The sequence below is a fragment of the Perca fluviatilis genome, chromosome 24, assembly GCF_010015445.1.
Source record: "Perca fluviatilis chromosome 24, GENO_Pfluv_1.0, whole genome shotgun sequence".
NCBI lineage: Eukaryota > Metazoa > Chordata > Actinopteri > Perciformes > Percidae > Perca > Perca fluviatilis.
Window position 1 is genome coordinate 5,187,408 of NC_053135.1, and position 20,661 is coordinate 5,208,068.

Below are 20,661 nucleotides of genomic sequence, written 5' to 3' on the forward strand. Positions count from 1 at the left end.
TGTGGGACTTCCCATAGACAGTATATAAGAAGGGACTTACCGTCCAGCCTCTGACTGACCTCAACATTTACGGACACACTCCAGGTCCCATCCCAAGCATCTGTTAATCTCACTGAGCAAAACACAGGATGCTTCTAGTTGTCCTCTCAACCTGTAGAAGTTAGGAGCACAAATACTTTTCAGGCTTGACCCTCTACTCTATTACTCTATTTATGCAGCTGCAGTTGTGAGTGATTATTTGCAGACTTATTTCTTTCTTGTCTGTCATTATTACATTAGATTCTGCTGGTGGTCACCCGCTACAATCCTGGTACGTGGCTACAACTTGCTGGATGTGTATAAAAGAAGTTAAACAGTTCTTAAATATGGAAGACAAAAAGTGACTTCATCAATACTGAAATGAATGCTGAAAACTCATGAGTAACACATGGATTTGAAAATGAAACAGCATACATGTTAGCATAATAGTGTTGTTATTCTTGATGAATGGTGTATGAACGCTTTAAAAAAATAAAATCTGAAACTCTAAAAATCAGCATTTGCATCAGCACATACACTTATGTCTATATAACATTTATTTTATTCTTTATTTGCATTCGTATAAATGCAAGACATGTATGTCCGAATAATTACCAGAAGTTGTTTTCATTTATAAAATTGATTTCAAAATACTTTTGCTGGTTTATAAATCACTAAACGGTTTAGGGCCAAAATACATTTCTGATCTGCTACTACACTATGAGCCACCCAGACCTCTCAGGTCGTCTGGGACAGGTCTACTTGTTGTCCCCAGAGTCAGAACTAAACAGGGGAGCAGCGGCTCAGTTTTATGCTCCACATATCTGGAACAAACTCTCAGAAAACTGCAGGTCCGGCTTCAACTCTCAGTTCGTTTAAATCAAGGCTGAAGACCTATCTTTTGATCTTGCCTTTCTTTAAATAACCTATTTTATCTGCTTTTAAAAGTTTAACTGTTTTAATGTTTTACCTAATATTGCCTAACAGGGCATAGCAGTGCCTATACCTAACAGTGCTTAAACAGCTCTGTAAATTTTATTCTTGTCTTTTATGTTTCTCTGTTTGTTTTTTATTTTTTTATTTTTATACTGCACTGTAAATTTTATTCTTGACTTTGAATGTTTTTAAATAGTTTTTAATTGTTTTCTGAATGCTCTTTCATGTTTTATGTAAAGCACTTTGAATTGCCCTGTTGCTGAAATGTGCTATATAAATAAAGCTGCCTTGCCTTGCCAATATATGCATTTGAATATTTCAGTATTTATTCAAGCCTTTGTCTTGGTGTATTATTTTATTTATCAATTAATAAATGCATTTTCTGTATGAATTCAATTCATGTGTTTTTTCAATTAAGGTTTGCTTTTATTTATTTTTCAATTAAGGTTTGCTTTTATTTATTTGGTCATCTTCCAGCATGTATTTAAAAGTGTATTTAGTGATTATAACGTAATTTGGTCCTCCATACAGGAATTCTTATTTATGCTAATTACATACAGGTGTGAGAGCTGGGTCTCAAAGAGTTACATGCACCTGCTTTTGTACAAGTTTTTTTCAAATAAATATTTAATATGTAAGTTCTTAGTATACATTTTATTTCAGGTTCAAACTGCTGAGATTTTTCATTACAAATCATAGGGTTCAAAGTGAACTTGTACCTTTTGGGGCTAGGAGTCTAGATTTCCCTAATTCTAACCCTAGGCGGCAACATGTCTGTGCTACTATTACCACCATAGACTGTTAATATTAATTATTATCACAGCTCGTTGCTTACTGATTGGAGCATGCTAACTCCAGTGTGTGGTTGTATTCAAAGAAAAGGGTTATATTGCTTTTAAAGGGTTATATTGCTTTTTAAAGCAAAGGCAGTGCATATTTAAACTGGTTTACTATTTAGTTCAAAGTTGCAGGTTTAAATTCAACATAAAGTACAGAGGGAAAAAAGTCATATTTGATTCAGTGGGTTTTATTAAAATGTTTCACTCATTCAGCTCATCACAGGAACAAAAGGCTCAGGATTTAGCGAAATGTGCCACAGTGACGGCCATTTAAAAACACAAGCCAAATATTACAGAGAAACAGTGCTACATTATGCCGTAAGAAACTGAAATCTTCAATAATATTGCATCAATATATATTTATATAAATAGCCATTTAATAGTAAAAATGACACCAAATGGGCCCAAACCAACAGGGACGGATTCATTTTAGGAGCATCTTTGGCGCTTGTTGCCAGAGGGAAAACACCTGATTAGTTTAAAAAAAAGGTATTTAAAATAAATATATAAATACATACAGTATTGTGAGGCTCTTTATTTATATAAAAAGTGGCAGGCCTCTTTAGCAGGTCAGTACTACTGGTACCCTACAGCCAGTGGTTTATTGCACAAGAGCAACAGGGAACAACTCCCCCCCCCCCCCGGCAGGGACCAAACTCAGGAGCGTCAAGCTGTCGGTAAAATTAGACCTGATCTGCATCCACTCAAATCCAAAAAAAAAAAAAAAGAGAAAAAAAAGACATCCCGCCTTCCCGAAGAAATTCTGCATAGAATTCAATGGATGACATGAGAGGTCAGTTCACTTGTGGCCCTTTGGGAGAACTCTTGTATGCGGGAGACTTAAGCAGATTTAAGGTTACAGTTATTTTTTGGTCAAAACCATTCAAAACGTCCCCAAGGAAAAGCTTTATGTTGAGGTGTGGTGAGTTACCCGAGCCGGGGGGTTTCCACCAGTCCATCCATCCATCAGTAGCAGCCGGCCCCTCCAGCTGCTGTCCCAAGCGAATCTGAGGGTGGACAGGCTCTTTGGAAACTGCAGAAAATAATAAAGGAATGGTCAATTAGGCATATCTGACAACCTTTATAAGAGAGCACAAACATTTTCTACTACTGCACAGTACTTCACATGGTTTCATTTATTTATGACATTAGGCCTTTTAGGGAAGTGCAACATACTCCTTTTTTACTGTCTTCTATTATTGATGTGTGTAGGTTATGTATTAGATAAACAGTGCTGGAGATGTCTGGTTCAATGTTTGTGTTGTGGATTATGTGTCATATATGCCTGTACTGGACAACAAGTGGCCTCCCGGGGGGACATTCAAGTTTTCCAAGTCTTTTCTAATCTAGCAATTAGGGCTGAAACTAATGATTATTATTTTACATTAATCTGTCGATTATTTTCATTAGTTGTTTGGTCTATAAAATGTCAGAAAATAGTGAAAAATGACGTCCTCAAATGTCTTGTCATATCTTGGGTCCTCCACTTTTGAGCCTAATTGAAATTTTTGAAATATCAAAAACTTCATACCCTGGATTGTGGTGAAAATGTGTGCCTTTTCTGCCTCAATTTATGGTGCAAATGTCTTTAATTATGTAAAGGAAAAAAAATATATATATTATTATTAGATATTTTGGGGGGGTGTAAGCCCCCTGTAAATTATGCCTATGCTTAAACCGATTAATCAATAATCAAAATAGTTGGCGATTAATTTGATAGTTGACAACTAATCGATTGATCACTGCAGCTCTACTAGTAATAAAATAAAGGCTTTACCTCTGCGCTGGTTGGCCCTTGCTGGGGGGGGAGGGGGGGGTGGAGCTTGGGGTGCCAACAAAGGAGGCGGGGCAGGGCAGGCCGCTGCGTGGCGTGTTTGGGGTGGAAGTCGGCGCCCCTGCTCCACACAGCATAGGGATGCCAGTGATGACCCCGCTGCCCCCCCCCCAGCCGCTGATGTTCAGACACTGGAGGCTGGTGGAGGCCGGCGTGGGGGCCGAGCCCTTGATGGTGGGGCTGACGTAGGCAACGTGACAACGTGGAGAAGTTCCCGACGCTCTGGACCCTGTTCTGCAGCTGGCCTGGGGAGGGGACTGGAGGTGGGTGGAGATAACAGATACGAGATTAAATTACATCCTTCTGTATGTGGGTTTCATAATAATAAACGTTTCTGAAGAAAGGAGTGCTGAGATCATCTCAGCTGCAGTAGTCGTTTAAGGGCAGGTAGAGTGTCCGTAATATTATGTAGGGCTAGAAATCAACATGGCCAACACGTGTCGCTTAAACGTTGCGGCTCTCTTGTTCCGCCATACGTTTCTCTTTGGAGAGAGAGCCATTTTGGGTGAGGCAGAGGTAAAAATATAAAGACTCTGTAACAAAGAAAAAAACTCCTGTTTCAGGGACACTTTTGACTACATCAGCTAACACTAAATTGAGACAATGTGTACTACAATGGATGCAGAAGGAAAATTTAGCCTGTTCTTTGATCCTTGCCTGAACCCCTGAATGCTTACCGCTCATAACGGCAGCGCCATCGTACGCTTGGCCTACGAGGTTATTTTGTAGTTCAGGCCACAACGTTCCAGTAAAATCACTATTTTTCCAGTAAGCCCTGCTGCATCTAACCTAAACTCTCCTTAATGGGCCCACTGTAACAGTTCCTGAGTGTGAAAGAAATCTGTTCCCTTTTTGAAATAACCTTTGTTTCATCTGCCATGATGCTAAAATCCTCACGGTTCTTCACTTCTTCTAGGATTTCAGACTGAACCATTTCTGCCAAACAACCCAAAACCTCATTCTGGATGATCTTGCTTGCGTACTTTGCATTGTGAATGGAAGTTAATCTTCTCTTAACAAGTGGGTCGTGGTTAGCAACTGTGTTAAGAATATCCCTAAAGTTTCCTTTGTTAGTGGCCTCTTCAGATTCATCACGTCCTCTTTGTGCTAGGTTTTGTGTAGCTGTAAGTAACAGCAATTCCCCAACGGTTTTAATGTACTTGTTCCGTGTGCTCTTTGTCAAGGAGATGTGCTAGTGTTGCGTCAGTTCTAACAGCTCTTTGATCATCCCTCCATGCTATCATTGCACACTTGTGTCGTTCAGACTTTGCGTGTACTGAAAGCCCCGCATCTCTCATAGTTGCCTTTTTTCAGTTTCTAAAACCAGGTGTTCAAACAAAAACAGTGTCTGGGGCATTTGGTGTGCTAAAATGTCTACATGCACAGCAATATGTAGAGTCCATCATGACAGAATACTCAAGCCATGGATGAAGATATTACCAGTTTGGCCTGAAGCTCCGTCTTCTGCCCCCCATCAAAAGTGTTGGGAATAAATTCAAGTTGGGCTGTACTGGTACATCATTCTTGGACTTGCTGATATCTGTAGAAAGATATACAGTAAACATAGGGCACAACTACAACATGTATTTACTTATGCATGTACTGTATATCTGCATGCATTTCAAAATGTAGGGCAAGCATTTACTTAAAAAAAAGAAACAAAGCTATATTGATACAAAGAAGAAGTTACAGCAGAAGGCCCCATTTTAAGGACACACAGTAGGCCTACCATTACATTGTAATTGCACTGCTTTGCAAATAGTAAGAACCTTCTTCATCCCAAACCTGATGGGGCAGTACTTGATCCACATGGATCCACTTGCTGTCCCCTCTCTCTGTCCCTGTAGGTTTTCTTCCTCCGGTCCTCACCCTCTTCTTCTTCTTCTTCCTCACCCTCTGGAATTTCCCTCTCTGTGTCAGAGCCCCCACTTTCATCACATGCTCTCTCTCCAACCTCCCCAGACTCCTCCAGCTCTCCCTCTTCCTGCTCCTCAACTCTCTCAACACCTTCATTTGTTTCTCTCACTGCTGTTCTCTCACTTTTTTGTTTCCTGGGGCCAAAAAAAGGACGCTGTGTCCCTTCCTCGTTTCATGCTAACTGTTAGAAGAAGAAAAAACGTAGGGGCGTGCATTACATTTGGTTGCCTAACCATCCCTCCCTACTTAACACGGGCAGATAGCCTGTTGATTACGTGACTCAAATGGATTTGTTATCGCAATGCAACAGCCGAGACGGATGAAGTTCCGTGGTTAACATCACAGCAAGTTCACAGTTATGAGCAACAACAACAAGTCACTTACGAGATGATACGTTCTGCTAACCTTCGACTCTTGCAAGAGGAGAAATCCTACTGTCTATGGAGACATCGCAGCTCCTCTCTCCAAGAAGAGCTCTTCTTCTTCTTCTTCTTCTTCTTCTTCTTGTGGTTTTGAATGGCGGTTGGCAACCAGCTTTTTGGAGCATTACCGCCACCATCTGGAATGGAGTGTGGATCAAGAAGTCAACCTACACTTTCTTAAATCCTTATAAATAACCCAGTTTTATCTACAAAGAAAACCAAAAATTAAAACAAATTTCACCAGATCCTTTTTGCAGTATATCATGTATTTAATGTCATCTGGTTTTCACCAAGTTGTGAAATCAATCTTTGTCTGGCTTGACGGTATTTAGGACAATACGATTACATGCTCTATGGTCTCTTGACTATTGCAATATCCACACGTTCCATCAACATGCTTTTCATTATAAATAATGTTCCATTTAATCCTGTATGTCCTAGCCTCATTCTGGACCCCATATCTTCTTCTTTCTTACATCTGTATGTATTCCTGTTTTTCCCCACTGTTCCTTTTTTTTTTTTACAAAAGAAATTTCGATATACTATACTATGGCTTTTTATCACTTTTTTCGACATACTATACTATGACTTTTTTCTGGATTACAAGTATAGTATGTTTTCCTTTTCTCACCAGAGGAGATTATCCGTCATGCTTGTCGACCAGAGCTGGAAACGAGAGGCTGTCCGTCCTGCACTTCGATGGGAGCTAACAAACATGGAACTGTCACTTATAAATCTACTGAAAGGATTACAGGAACTGATGAGAAGAAATGTTTTCATAAAATCATTTTTGACTGTCTGAGGATTCTTTCAGAATTCAACTGGTGTGACTAACTTTCTTATTTAAGCTCTGCAGAACAAAGAAAATGTTCTTTTCAATACATTGGTGAAAGGACTAAGGTGCTTCTAATGTACTGGTAAAATTGTAAGTAGCCTAAATAAAACAAATGCTATATGAAATGACAAAACACTTCCACCCCCCCTCCCCTTCTGTGTAAATATAGCAGTGGTTAAAGTGTATATTTTGACCCCAAAGAAATCACCAAAGTAAGATTTGTAGGTGTTTATGCAGCAGTTGACATAAGAAACGTACAAATTGGCAGTTAAAACAACAAAGTATTAACATGTCAGATAGTCATGACGCATTTTAAATGGTAAGAACCAACAAAACAAAGTGTCAAATAATTTTAACCAAAATGAATTCACCAATTTTAGGAGAGGCGTTCAGATTGCCACCTGAGCTTCCTCCCTGTAAACGGAGTAGGAACGGTAAAAAAAGAACATTTAAGAATCTAAAGGCTGAAACAAAACATTTGTATAGATTACAGAAATGAATGCTGCTGTGTAATTCCTTAAATCTGGTACGAAATCAAGTGCAATAATTGTTTCCTATATTAAAAAAAAGGCAACTTTGGATAAATCTAGATAATATCATTGGTTAAATTATATGAACATAAAATAAGGCACAAACAATTTTGTAAGGATTATGCAGCCATTTAAAAGCAATTTCTCCAAGGAATCAGTATACTGAGCAGCAAATAACATAGGATAAATATGAAGCATTGAAAATAAATAGTGATTTATTTCAACAGTTTTACAGCAGTGAACTCCAAGCTCTCTCGGCTTGAAGAAAACAGCAGCATAATGTGCGTATATTTGGCTCAGCCATTCACGACCCTACTGAGCCCACCTGAGCTTCTTTAGATCCTGTCTCAGTGGATGGGGTCCTTCCATCAGCCCCTGGGTGCTGTCACCAGAGGCTGGAGGGGTGCAGTATGAGCCCAGGCACTTTCTCGAGTCTTGTTGCAAAGTAGAGAGTCAGAGCCTCCCGGAGCTCACAGAGCTGTCTCAAAGATAACCAAGTTACCGTCTGCTGTTACTGCATCTCCGTTTGCTATGCTAGGATGGCTTCTGCTGTTGTAAACCTGAAGAAACATGTTTTGCAAAGTTAGATTCACTTACGATACAACTTTTTCACATTTTAAAATGTGTCTAAAGAAAGTAAGAGGGTAAAACTCGCCTGTTTAGCTGCCTCTAGTAGAGCTGCTGCCTCCTGCTTGCCGGTCTGCTGAACCATTTTATAAAAGATGTCATCTGGATCTTGAAGCAGGGTATAAGGCTCATCATAGGCATGAATTTTCCCTGCATCTAGAACCTAGAGACACAAAACCTTTCAGCAACTATAAAAAAATCGGTTTGTGTGCTTCCAGTCTTTATGCTAAACTAAGTGACTCGTGGCTCTAGCTCCATATTTAATGTAGGGTCATGAGAGGTATCAATCTGGAGAAGCTATTGCTTTTCTGCCTGTATTCATTTCTGTTGTACTGCTGCAACAATGGAATTTCTCCACTAGGGATAAACTAAGGTCTATCCTAATCGTAATACTTATGTTTTCTGCACATGCTTCCCAAAACGGTGTCTATAGGAAAGTAACGTTATGCAGCAGTTGCAAACATCTTGAGTGTAAACCCCATGCTTTAAAAAAAGTAAAAAGTATTCTGTCGCTGTCTATGATGGTGTTGAGACGATGAGTGATGGTGAGGACGGTGCATTCTCTGAACTTGTCCCGTATGGTTTTCTGGATCAGTTCATCTGTCCTGCAGAGACACGGAACATACATTAAATATAGGGATGCAGTTTTTGACTATGCTATAGTATGACTTTAAAAAAATTTTTTTGACATACTATTCTATCACTTTTTTTCCCAACATGCTTTTTTTCAACATACTATATATACTATGACTTTTTATCACTTTTTCAACATACTATGCTATGACATTTTGTAGCAGTAACTATGGTATACTGCGGAAACACCAGACATGAAACCAAGAGCTTTTTTTCTGATCTGAACAAGTCACACAGCTATTGTTTTGTTCTACTGTATTCAGGCAGAGGTAGATGCAGGAGCCATCCTCGTGCAGGAGGCAGTGCCGTGCTGGGCAGCGACACAGAGGAGAGTCTGTGGGACTGAATCAGAGAGGCAGAGCACCGAGCCTTCCCCGCTGCTCTAGAGCTGGTGGCCAGCGGCGCAGTCAGGCTCGGAGAGGACAGACACATCATGTGGAAGTCCAATTCCCAGAGATAGAGAACACACATCCAGCTCGGCTCAACTGCTAGCCATTAACAACGGCTTACTTCTATTACTTAAAACTGGTTTTATAATACAAAAGAGACACAAACAAGGCAAATACTAAGGTCAATATGTTCAAATCTTTTCAGACTGTCATGTCAGTTGAGTTGAGTTTTTTAAATGGACTGTAAATTAACCTCTAAAACGCTCTGGTGGTCCTATTTGTTATTCAGTCTAGATGGAGTGTGTTAGTATAATGAATTTTTGAATGCCTGCGTAGCTGAATCTGTTATTTCAATATTAAACCAGCCTGGATGAATGCAAGGACTCAATGTGTGGCATCTGTTTTATTTACTTTACTTTTACCAGTACATCAGAAGCACCTTAGTCCTTTCAACCAATTTCTTGCAAAGAAAAGTGTCTTTCTTCTGGAGAGCTTAAATAAGAAAGTTCTTCACAACAGATGTCTGAGGATTCTGCAGTAAACATTTGTCCTTGCAGACAATATTGTCCAGTTAGTAAAAAAGATTATATCCTGAAAACATTTCTTCTCATCAGTTCCTATAATCCTTTCATCAGATTTATCAGTGACAGTTCCATGTTTGTTAGCTCCCATCAAAGTGCAGGACGGACAGCCTCTCATTTCCAGCTGTGGTCGACAAGCATGATGGATAATCTCTACTTGTAATCCAGAATGTTTCCTGCACTGAAAATCATTTCCGAGGGATCAGTGAACTCACCTGGATCATTATCTGCTATAGTAACGAGGTAGAATAACCCTTTGCTGGAGAGCAACTGTGCTACCACAGACAGAAACCTGTCGGTCACCTCTCGCCCTCAGCCCAGGCAGCCTCTACACCCATGCTGCCCACCGGGAAGAAAAATATGGGTCATAACTGGATTCAAACCAGAGAACCTTTGGAACCATGTACCATTGACTCCGCCACTACACCACAGTAGAGAGCCCCATAGCGCTTTAGGTTGTTGTTATGAATGCAGCAGTAGGTTTTCAAGAGGACAAACTGAAAAAATAGTCCACAGCCAGATTCAGACCTACAACCTTTGAAACCATGTACCATTGATTCTGCCACTAGACTATGTTCTTTTGCAGCACTTTGCATCCTGAGCATACTACTGATTATCAGTTCTAAATATGCAACCTCATTCCTTAGTATAGTCTGACTAGAATTAACCAGAAAAGAGACATACTTAATTCAGACAATTAAACAAAAAATTACTGACAATTAATACAGGAACCAATGACATCACGGTGCAACAAGCAATATTCAACTAATGAATTACACTAAGAGAGCGTTCACACTGGTACAATCCTGGCACATTTCAAAGTGGGATTAAAATTATTTAACAAGTATTTAGATAATCATCTTCACACGTTTTCATCATACAAGCATGGCAAAAATATTGACAGAAACCTTATATTTTACGCTGTCCAGTGTGTCCACTGCCAAATAGTATGTGATTTTTAGATAAAACTTTCACATTACTCAAAGCAGGTAACATTCCACAGGGAGAGCGAAGAGACACACACACACACACACACACACACACACACACACACACACACACACACACACACACAGTTGTTGTACTCACGTGTCTGATTGTCATGCTGTGAGTCTAGTGCCCCGCGAAGTCCTCCACAATCTGCTGTGTCAATCAAACGTCTCTTCTCGTTCATTCTCAATCCATAGTATAACCAGTCTACTCAGCCTCGCTGTCCCACTGTGTTCCTCAAAGTCCATCACTTTGAGCTGATAGAGGCTCTGAAGTCTCAAACAGCAGAAAGTCCTCCCACTCCTCACTGAAGGTAAAAGTTCCTCAGACCTGTCGTTAGTCCAAGCAAATAAATCCCATAGGGGTAATTCAGAAACCGGTTTGGCAAACCCTGGGTTCCAACGTGAATTCTGTTTTGACTAACTCTGAACTGTCAAACTTGCGGTGATAAGAATTAGGTCAATCAACTCTGAGTAAAGGGTTGTGCACGGGTGTATCAAAAGCCCTCATCAATGGCATACAGATACCGTGATGGCAACAGGACACAAAAAAAGCTCAAAACTCCTACTTCTCCCCAGTGAAGTTAGAAATATTAATGAATACTTATGTGGAATATTAACATATATTTAAGAAAAAGAGCAATAAAGCTGGCATGGCATGGCAAAATTACTGACTGAGTGAATGTGTGAGTATTAATTTAAAAAATAAATTAACTTCTATCTAGAGTATTCAACATTTGTGTGTATGTGTGTGTCTTTATATTTATTCAGGTAAAACCCAATAGGCACAAAACGCACTTGGCAGCAAGTGAAGATAAAATTTTTAAATATACATCACACAGAGGGTATACTTTTATTTCAAGCCATTGTGATGTTGTTTAGCTTACCCTACAGCAGTGGAATTTTTTTCAAGCAAACAGAGTCACTTTTTCAGCCATCCCAAAACTGCCTGTATTTAATATGGTCTTTGAAATTAACATTTATGCAAGTCTCCAAATTTGTGCCATATGGACAAATTCAACCTCCATTATAGCCAATAGGAAAAAAAAGGCTGAAGCCCAAAAAACAGCAGGAACCACCACCGCTAACAGAGGCTGGAGAGATGGTCCTCAGTCAAAACTACTGCTGAAGGCATCCCTGGAGGAAGCTCACCTTCTGACACAACCACCCCCCTCCACAGATTTTTTTTATGGGCTGATTGTGCTGTCTGATTGTTTGTTTTATTATAATTTTTAACTTATAAGTATTTATTCATCTTTTTATTATTTGCACTGTGACTGATAAACAACTTTGCTTCTTCTGTGAATGCAAGTACTCAGTGAAATGACAAATACATTGATCCTTGAGATGGTTAGAGTAGAACACAAAAAGGAGGATGATGAAGACACATTCATTCACATATTGTCAGCTACCACAAGGGGAAGAGAGGCGGAGGTTTACACCTTACATTTAACGTCTCACGAATGGCGTACCATGAAAAAACGTGCACCTTATTTCTTTAACAGAGCAATGCTGGGTGGGGATTACAAGGAAGAGGGGCCATCCACTTCCACAGCCCAACTTGGCTCTGTGTGACTCTTACAATGAAATGAATAAAGGCCTGGCATTGTGAAATTCTATGTAATTTTGTGCTTCTATAGCTCCCTATAAAACAGCTGTTCAAGGTAGATTTTAAAAAGCTGACGTTGAAATGGACCACATATGATTGAAGGTAAAAAAAAGAAGACAGAATTTGAAATACAACTGCTAGAACATCAGTTAAGGGGTTGTTTTTTACACATTGGGAGGAAGCTAAAGAATTAGAACACATTGGGTTATAAAGGTGAAGAAACTCAGGTTTAGTTGAAGAAAACCTCCAAGGAGCAGGAGTATGTTGCCATAGTAAATGACTCAGAAACTGTCAACTCTGAGTCAACTAGTTAGCTAGCTAACTGAGATTTCACTAAACCTGCTTTCTGAAACGGACCCCTGCCTGGTCTTATTTTTCGCAAATGTTGTTCTTTATCCAAAGTATATTCTGTATTTCAACTTATTTATCCATTATTTTCAGAGTAAAGGTAATATAACGTTCGGGTGGTTATGTTGAAAACCACGGTTGAAAAGTTAGCAAGATGTGAATGTTAGCATCTCCACGGGGCGCGCGCACACGCACACACACACACACACACACACACACACACACACACACACACACACACACACACACACACACACACACACACACACACACACACACACACACACACACACACAGAATCCCCCTCCCAAAAAAATAAAATAAAAAAAACGTACCTGTCCTGCAGAAAGACGGCTTCACTTATGTATGCCTTTTAACACCCAGCTGTCTCCATCGCTGAAACGCTACCAATGTTTAGCTACTCTAGTTTGTCCTCTATCTGCAGCCTTTTAGTCACCGTTTTTTTCATCTTTTCTTTGCCTTTTTAGACGAGCGGGAGGTGGAAAGTAACCGCGGCAGTGGCAACATTTGCTGAGTTTTCTCCTCCATTCTCCAACTTGCAGTAACTCCCGGTATGGCAAGTGAGCTCAGGCTGTACACGGCGTGGGAAGAAAACACGCAGCAGGACAAGGAGGAATGTCGTTGGTTCTTTCCAAGCGGGTGTCAGTACCCGATCCGTTCCACCTGCACAATCCGTTCTGCGCATGTGCAAGATGACACGTATGCCATGACGTAGGCGCAGATGATAATGCTGCGTTCATTTCACCACCACCTTGGAATAACGGCACCGCTTCCACCTGCACGATCCGTTCTGCGCATGCGCAAGATGTTCACACGCTAGCCTCCAGCTAACGTTAGTTAGCTAATAGCTAATTCGGCGGACCGCTAGGTGATTATAGCGGTCTGCCGTTAGCCTCCCCCGGGAAGCTAACGTTAGTTTAGCTAACGGTTAATTCGGCGGACCGCTAGGTGATTATAGCGGTCTGCCGTTAGCCTCCACCGGGAAGCTAACGTTAGTTTAGCTAACGGTTAATTTGGCTAACCGCTAGCTGATTGCAGCGGTCTGCCGTTAGCCTCCACAGTTAAGCTAACGTTAGTTTAGCTAACAGCTAATTCGGCTAACCGCTAGCAGAGACAGCATGTAAACTTTAAAAGACCCTCAAAATAAAACTTGAAAATAAACGTTAACATATATAACAGCTGTTACGTCAGTTCTACTTTACTTGTGCTCATTTAAAATACAATCACTCAATACTTGTCTTTATTGTTATTACTGTAATGTCTTAATTTAGCTGTAGCCTGCTTTTCCCATTAAGTTTGACTTAACGTTATTTTAGACTGCTGCAGAAACAACGTAACCAGTGGGGCGGTGCCTGTTACTTCGAGGTGGCATGAACGCAGCATTATCATCTGCGCCTACGTCATGGCATACGTGTCATCTTGCACATGCGCAGAACGGATTGTGCAGGTGGAACGGATCGGGTACTGACAGCGGGATTACAGCAGCTACAGATGACGGACTTGTTTTGCTTCTTTTTCAGCGCCGATTAGTTCTGTGTGCCGATGTGCTGCAGCAATCGGCCAGTGTTATTCGGATGTGCACCAAGTAGTAGGCCGCACACTGTCAAAATGTCTTCGGAATTTTCTAGTTATTTATTGGTGTCAGGGTGTAAATACTATTTACAAGTCAAACAATATATAAATAATTGCATAGGCCTATTTGAAATGTCTATAACGTTAGATAGCCTAGGCCTATATCTATGGTTTTAATAGAGACAGAGATTAGATCCGCAACTGGAGCTAAAACTCTTGTGTGGACAGAGATTGTTTTTGTTGTAAAATGCAGCTTAAAAATGAAAACTATATTTTCCCAAAAACTACTACCACCCCTGCATTTTGAGAGAGTTGGGCAGAAGATCAAATTTAATATTTACTCACAAGCCACATCTAAACCTGACAGATTATTAATTTTTTGTGTTTTAATTGAACATACATTTGGAGAATCATTATTACTTCATCAGATTGAAGATGCTTACAAGTGAGAAATCCTACTCTATAAGACTAAATTATGTTTTAAACGTGATGTAACAAGGATGAGTAAAATCTCCTGTGTGGAGGAAATAAAATCACCTGACTGATGTTGATGTTGAGGGGTGACAGCAGGGCATGCAGCAACTTCCTAAAATCTGCTCCATGAAGACATGAATTGTGTTCTGAACTCTGGGACACGATCCCATACTACCCTCTGCTGGTGAACATGAGGAATTGGTGTATGCCTGCAGATGCTTTATTATCTGTAGAGCCTCAAAGTGTTCAATAATAAGTAAATACATACTTTATTATAGAATAAATAATCACAATTAAAATATGTTAATGACACAATAATTAGTGAAATAAATTAAGAAGTTTTCTAAACTTAACTCATGACGATGAAATGTGTGTAATTTCATCATTCCTATTTCCATTCTAGAGGTTTCTTAGATTTCAAAATGCCCTTTTTAAAAAGTCTGTTTGCATTTCATAATAACAATTTCCCAGTAACACTTTTATTTCATGCCATGGCCCATTTTTATTTCATAAGGTCACTTTGACAGTAGTGTTGTCCTTTCAGCCAGTCATATGTCCCCTGCCTCTGTGTTTATGACTGCAGCAGTAAGTTGGTTGAATCAGAATTACTTTGATTGTTGATGCTCTAGCTAACTGGCTAATTTTGGTAGCAGATGTTGAGCTTGCTAGCTTATGAGAGGCAGGGAGCATGTGATTGGCTAAAAGGTGAGAGGGCGGTGACAACACCACTTTCATGAAATGTGGCATTATGAAATAAAATTATGTAAGGTGACATTATGAGATAAGTCTCATTGGGACAAATGCCATAATAAATAAAAGCAGACTTTTGAACAGTATCATTTTGAATAACATTTATTTAATATAATTAAATAAAAATCATATCCAACAAAAATATAAAAATGAATGATGAAATAATAAGTTGAGTTTTAAAAACCTCTTCAAATATTTGTATAAGTTGTTAGATCATTAATATATTTGTATATCAATTTATTATTTATTTCATAATGTCTTTTCTATTTATTTAATATTGAACACTTTGGGGTTCCGTTACTATCGACGTCAAAGACACTCATTGTCAAAAAAGCACAAACACCAGTAATGTTTAACATAATTTATATTTATTTTCTTTTGAACAAAATGTTAATAAATGTATTTGTTTTACGTCCAAAAAAGATCATGACTCGTGGGACGCATTTTATAAATAATTTCATCCAAGTCTTTTGTAGAAAAAAAAGAAAGTAAATTAGCAAACTAAAGCATCTCTAGTATGACAATATGACAACTTTATCATAATTTTTTCTCTATATTTGAACCCTTTTTCTCATTTCAAGCTTCATTTTTTTTGTATATTTTTCTCAAGACCTCTTCATCTCATCTTTTTAACATCCAACTTATTCCTACTCATCAACTCACACCACTGCTTTAGACAACAGAAAAATGCGGCAAAAATCTCAAAAAACATACAAAAACCAAGGAGGCGAACAGAAAACACAGTGAGATTCCAACAGTCGGGGTTGGCAGGGGAGGTCTGGGAGGGGGTGGGGAGGGGGCTGGGGTTGGCCATTTTGGGATCCCACATCCTCAGGACATATTTACAACACAAAGGGCAAGGGGGAAGGGAGGGTAGGTGGATGTTAGTTTGGCGTGGGGTTCATCTGCATAGATCCACAGGACTCAGATCGTGAACAGCTAGAGATCGAAGGGACGAAGCACAAAGTGTGGGCCTGTTACATCCGCTGCTGTCTTCAAGGGAATGTAGTTCTCGTCATCACAGCTTGTCAAGTAAAACAAACCAACGAAACAACACGTCACAGGAGAATATCAAGCAACAGGGGATCAGAGAGTAAACTGGGGGATGAGGGGGCTAAAGTCTATAAAAATCCAGGGGCAAGTGTAGACTTGACTTCCACAGGACATCCCACTCTGGTGTGTGTGTGTGTGTGTGTGTGTGTGTGTGTGTGTGTGTGTGTGTGTGTGTGTGTGTGTGTGTGTGTGTGTGTGTGTGTGTGTGTGTGTGTGTGTGTGTGTGTGTGTGTGAAGAGCAAACCGATGGTTGTTGAGTGTTGTGAGGCGAGGTAAGGTCAAGCTGTTAATGGGGATCATTTGAGGCTACCAGGATGGAGGACAAAAAAAACTGCTTCATTAAAGAGATTTAGCGTCCTTAGCGTTCATTTTTGGTGTATCACTAGTTGCTCGCGGTATCAGATTTTAATATTGGATAAATCTCTTCTTTTTTTTGTCCAATCTCTCAGTGCATTCCTAGCTAAAAATGAGGAGTTTAAAGTACTCTTAATCCCTGCGTGACCTGTCCTTATGTCAATGTGCACTTTACCGGCAGCAGCTATGCAAAAATAAATAAATAAATCGGATGGATCAGCCCTTGAATACTCCTCACACTCCTCGCACGCTGACACTGACACAGCCCTTTGCTAGTCTGTGAGAGATAGCGGTTGATCAGCTCGTCTAAGGGTATTTAAGAGTCGACGGACTGACTGATTGATTGATTGGCTGGCTGGTCAACTTGCACCTACTCTACGATACAGAAAAGCTGAGGCGACAGTAGTGAAGATGCCACAAAGTAGGACACTAACAGCCACTGTTTTTTTATTTTCTATATTGCTCCATTGCCAGTTTCTGCCTCACTGGGCGTACGCAGCAGAGAGGCACTCAAAGATCTGGGGCCTCATTTATCAAACCGAGTGTAGAACAAGTTCGAAACGTGTGCGTAGGAACTGTTTAAAAAAAGAAAAAGAAAGAAATCAGCGGGCAACAGATTTGTGTACATAAGTCTGTGTTCCTGCATTGTTGCTGGTCTTATTTCACCTTACATTATGTCATCCTACATCCACTGTTTTCTCAATTCATTTGTTGTCTTGGAACTCGTCATTACAAGCGAATGCATGACTGCAAGTATTGTGGTTTGCACAATTCATCAACATCTTCTTACCATTCAAACGTAATGTGTTGACAGAATATTGTGCCTAAGCTTGTGACGACTGACTATCGACAACTGAAGATTGCCAAATGTTTTTCCCTGCCGATATTACGGAACGACATTATATATATATATAGAAAATAAACTCTAAAATCTGCTCCCTACTGTGCATTCATAGGAGATGTTTCTAGTGGAGTGAGCCACGCGTGAGCCTGGCTCTTTTACCCGCGCCGCCATCTTTGTGTGCCGGGTATATTTAATTTGTTACTGACTTTGTCTCAACAAAGTTGGTGAAGGAGGTGGTGATGGAGGCCGACGGTCCTGTAGCTCCAACGCTCTGCATTGCGCCATATTCTAAGCTACGTCAACTTTTGAGTGATCCAATCACATCTGTAGGATTTGATTTACACCCCTCTCTGTGTGCAACCCCTCATAACTAATCCAAACCTGAAACCAAAGACGCTCTAACTTCCGTTTTACTGTGACTTTAATCTAATTCCACTCCAAAGGTTTGGTGTTTCCAAATAAAAACAGAAAAGCAAAAGAATGAGTTGGACTCTGTGTGTAGAAACGAGCGTACATGCGGTTGATAAATGAGGCCTCTGGTGTTTTGGCATCATGCAACTGTTCTCTAGTGTCCCTGGGTTGTCCCTGCAGTCTCGTGTACGACTACTCTAAATACTCTCTGCGGCGTTGAGACAAGTCACTGGGCCGCCTGTCTGCAACACAGACACTACCGTATGAGGTAAACCGAACACTTTAGAAACCAGAGAACACCACTTCCTGTCCAGGAGCACTGCATGGTGGAGACTAAGCTCAGCATGAACTCGTCAGCTGAACCGTCACCACCTTTGCCACTTTATCACTCCTAACTTGCTCAATGGCCCAACAAGTTAGAAGAGAAAGCGAGCCAGCCTTAGAGCACTTAAGGTCCTAAAACGTGTACCGTCGTAAGGGGTTAAGAAAAGGTCTGGTGGGACAAAATACAAGCTGAACAGTAGAATATAGAAGAATCACATACATTTTGTTTTCAGGGAAACAAGACCCACATGAATGATGGATGAGCTGGTCCTGACAGACCCTCGAGCAACATCACATACAAGGTAGTAAGAAGATGCCTCTAAGGTGATGGAGAGTAGGAAGTGGAACACAGTTGATATGTCAAAACATTCTGGCACCTGAAAGAAATGCAGCAAAAATCTAAAGGTAATGATGAGGGAGAGCGCACACTTCATCAATGTCCGTTTTTCCTCTGACGTGCCATCCATACACGCCGAAAACGCCAGGGAGGGAGGGAGGGAGGGACAGAGGGAGGGAGGGAGGGAGTGAGGGAGAGGAGGGACAATATGCTAGAAAACATTTGGATGGATTAGAAACAATGAGCAGGTTTCAAGTGGCAAGAGGTCAGTTCTTTACGGGGTCGGTTCTCAAACATCTCCGTTCGGCCGATGTCCAATCCCAGCACCCTCAGCTCCAGTTAAAACCCTCCCACTTCCTGTGGTTGATGGTTCATCAGCGGGCAGATTGTAGAGGCATCTCCAGCATGTCTCGCCAGATGTGTCCCTGGCAGCCATGACATTGTAAAAGCCATAATCCTCTCGAGCGACATCACACTTTTCAAGCACCAAATTCAACCCCAAAGTTCACTCCTCATTAGAAGCACTCTCCTCTGGCGAGAAAATGGCAGCCACGCCCACCAACGTAGAATTATGGGAGGCTGAAATGATGATGACAGTGTGTAGGAGGACGAGGGCCAGCAGGCAGATCTTCAGTCGCCCGCTGCACAGTCTCGGGGTGGCAGCGGAGGTGACCGAGGCCCCCTCGGGCTGGCAGGAAGAAGCAGTCCTTTTTAGTGTCCCGCCTGAAGGGTTGTCCATTTTGGAGTCCCATCGGACGTCGCAGCACTCCGCCTCACTGTCTGATAGATGATCTGCCAAGATCCCTGAGAAAGAAATGACACAGGAGAAAAATGCTGACTTTTAAATAACCAGAGTGATTTGGTTCGCTGACAGCTGACACTAGGAAAAAAAGAATTTCTGAGTGAAGTTGACAAATTTATATCGTCTCATGATATGTATATAACATATAGGACTTATTAATTTAGGTCCAGTAAAAGGCCATTCTCAGCATGGTAAATAACCAAGCTGATCCAGTACAGGTATAATCTCATACAGCCCGTCTTCAGGAGAAATAGAAGGATTGAATAGAAGTAGGGCATCTGATGGAGCCTGAAAAACTGCTCCAGTTCAGTTAAAAACAGCATCTGTTAAGCCAACAATCTAATTTGCATTGAATCGTTTTATTGCAGCGCAGCGATGGTTTTATCATCAACTTCCTTCTGGACATCTTCCAGGACACGGCACCACAGGGCTGTGTCCTCAGCCCCCTCCTGTGTTCCCTCTACATCTCCGACTGCACGCCGACGCAGCCTTCAAAACACCAGCATGAAGTTTGCGCGCTGACACAGCAGCAGTGGGGCCGATCTCCCGCGGCGACTAGACTGCCTATAGGGAGGAGGTGAACGCCGTGGAACAGTGGTGCCAGGAAAGGGCACAGCGGTGGAAATAGCAGACACATTCAAATACCTGGGGGTAAATATCTACAAGGACCTGACATGGGCCAACCATACTGCAACTGTCACTGCTGTCAAAAAAAGGCCCAACAGCATCTGTCCTGTGCCATAGTCATTCTGTTTGCAATAGTCACTGTTTTGTAAATAGGCCTTGAATGTATATATTTTTATTTATTGTTATATTTTGTTATTATATTCTATTTTATCCTGTTTTATGTACTTTTTTATGTACTGTTTTTCCTTCATTGCCTCTTAGATTTGTCATTTACTTATATTATATTTTAATATGTACCTTACATTTTCTTTAATGGAGCCTCCAAGCATAAGCTTTTCACACATAACCGGTGTGACAATTAACATCTTGAATCTGAAATCAAGAGGGCAAACTTCGCTTAGTTCTCACCCAACTAAAGCACAGGGAGTGGAAGGATGATGAGAGCAGATTTAGGACTGGCTGACCTGATATGAAAAAAACCTTATTTCCAGACTAAAAAAAAACCCATCAGGGATTTAGAAAAAAAGACCCAAACTCTTGAACAAAGTACATTAAAGGTTGCCAAAATGGCTATGACTAAATAGG

The 20,661-nt window shown here is 40.7% G+C and overlaps 1 protein-coding gene and 2 long non-coding RNA genes across 3 annotated transcripts in view; all 3 read right to left on the bottom strand.

Annotated features, from left to right (window-relative positions):
- Positions 1-2,778: 2,778 nt before the first annotated feature.
- LOC120554507 lies at positions 2,779-6,077 on the bottom strand. The gene is made up of 4 exons (XR_005638487.1): positions 5,929-6,077; positions 5,068-5,167; positions 3,571-3,884; positions 2,779-2,826 (listed from the first exon to the last, which is right to left on the bottom strand). It is a non-coding gene; the product is annotated as an uncharacterized LOC120554507 (long non-coding RNA).
- Positions 6,078-7,987: 1,910 nt separating this feature from the next.
- On the bottom strand, positions 7,988-13,230 carry LOC120554508. The gene is made up of 3 exons (XR_005638488.1): positions 12,843-13,230; positions 10,651-10,881; positions 7,988-8,563 (listed from the first exon to the last, which is right to left on the bottom strand). It is a non-coding gene; the product is annotated as an uncharacterized LOC120554508 (long non-coding RNA).
- A 2,902-nt stretch (positions 13,231-16,132) lies between these two features.
- LOC120554509 (transmembrane protein FAM155A-like) overlaps positions 16,133-20,661 on the bottom strand; it is a 33,804-nt gene continuing 29,275 nt past the window's right edge. Inside the window, exon 3 of the mRNA XM_039793418.1 lies at positions 16,133-19,451. Coding sequence (XP_039649352.1) covers positions 19,153-19,451 — 299 coding nt within the window. The 3' untranslated portion in view covers positions 16,133-19,152. The remainder of the gene's footprint in view (positions 19,452-20,661) is intronic.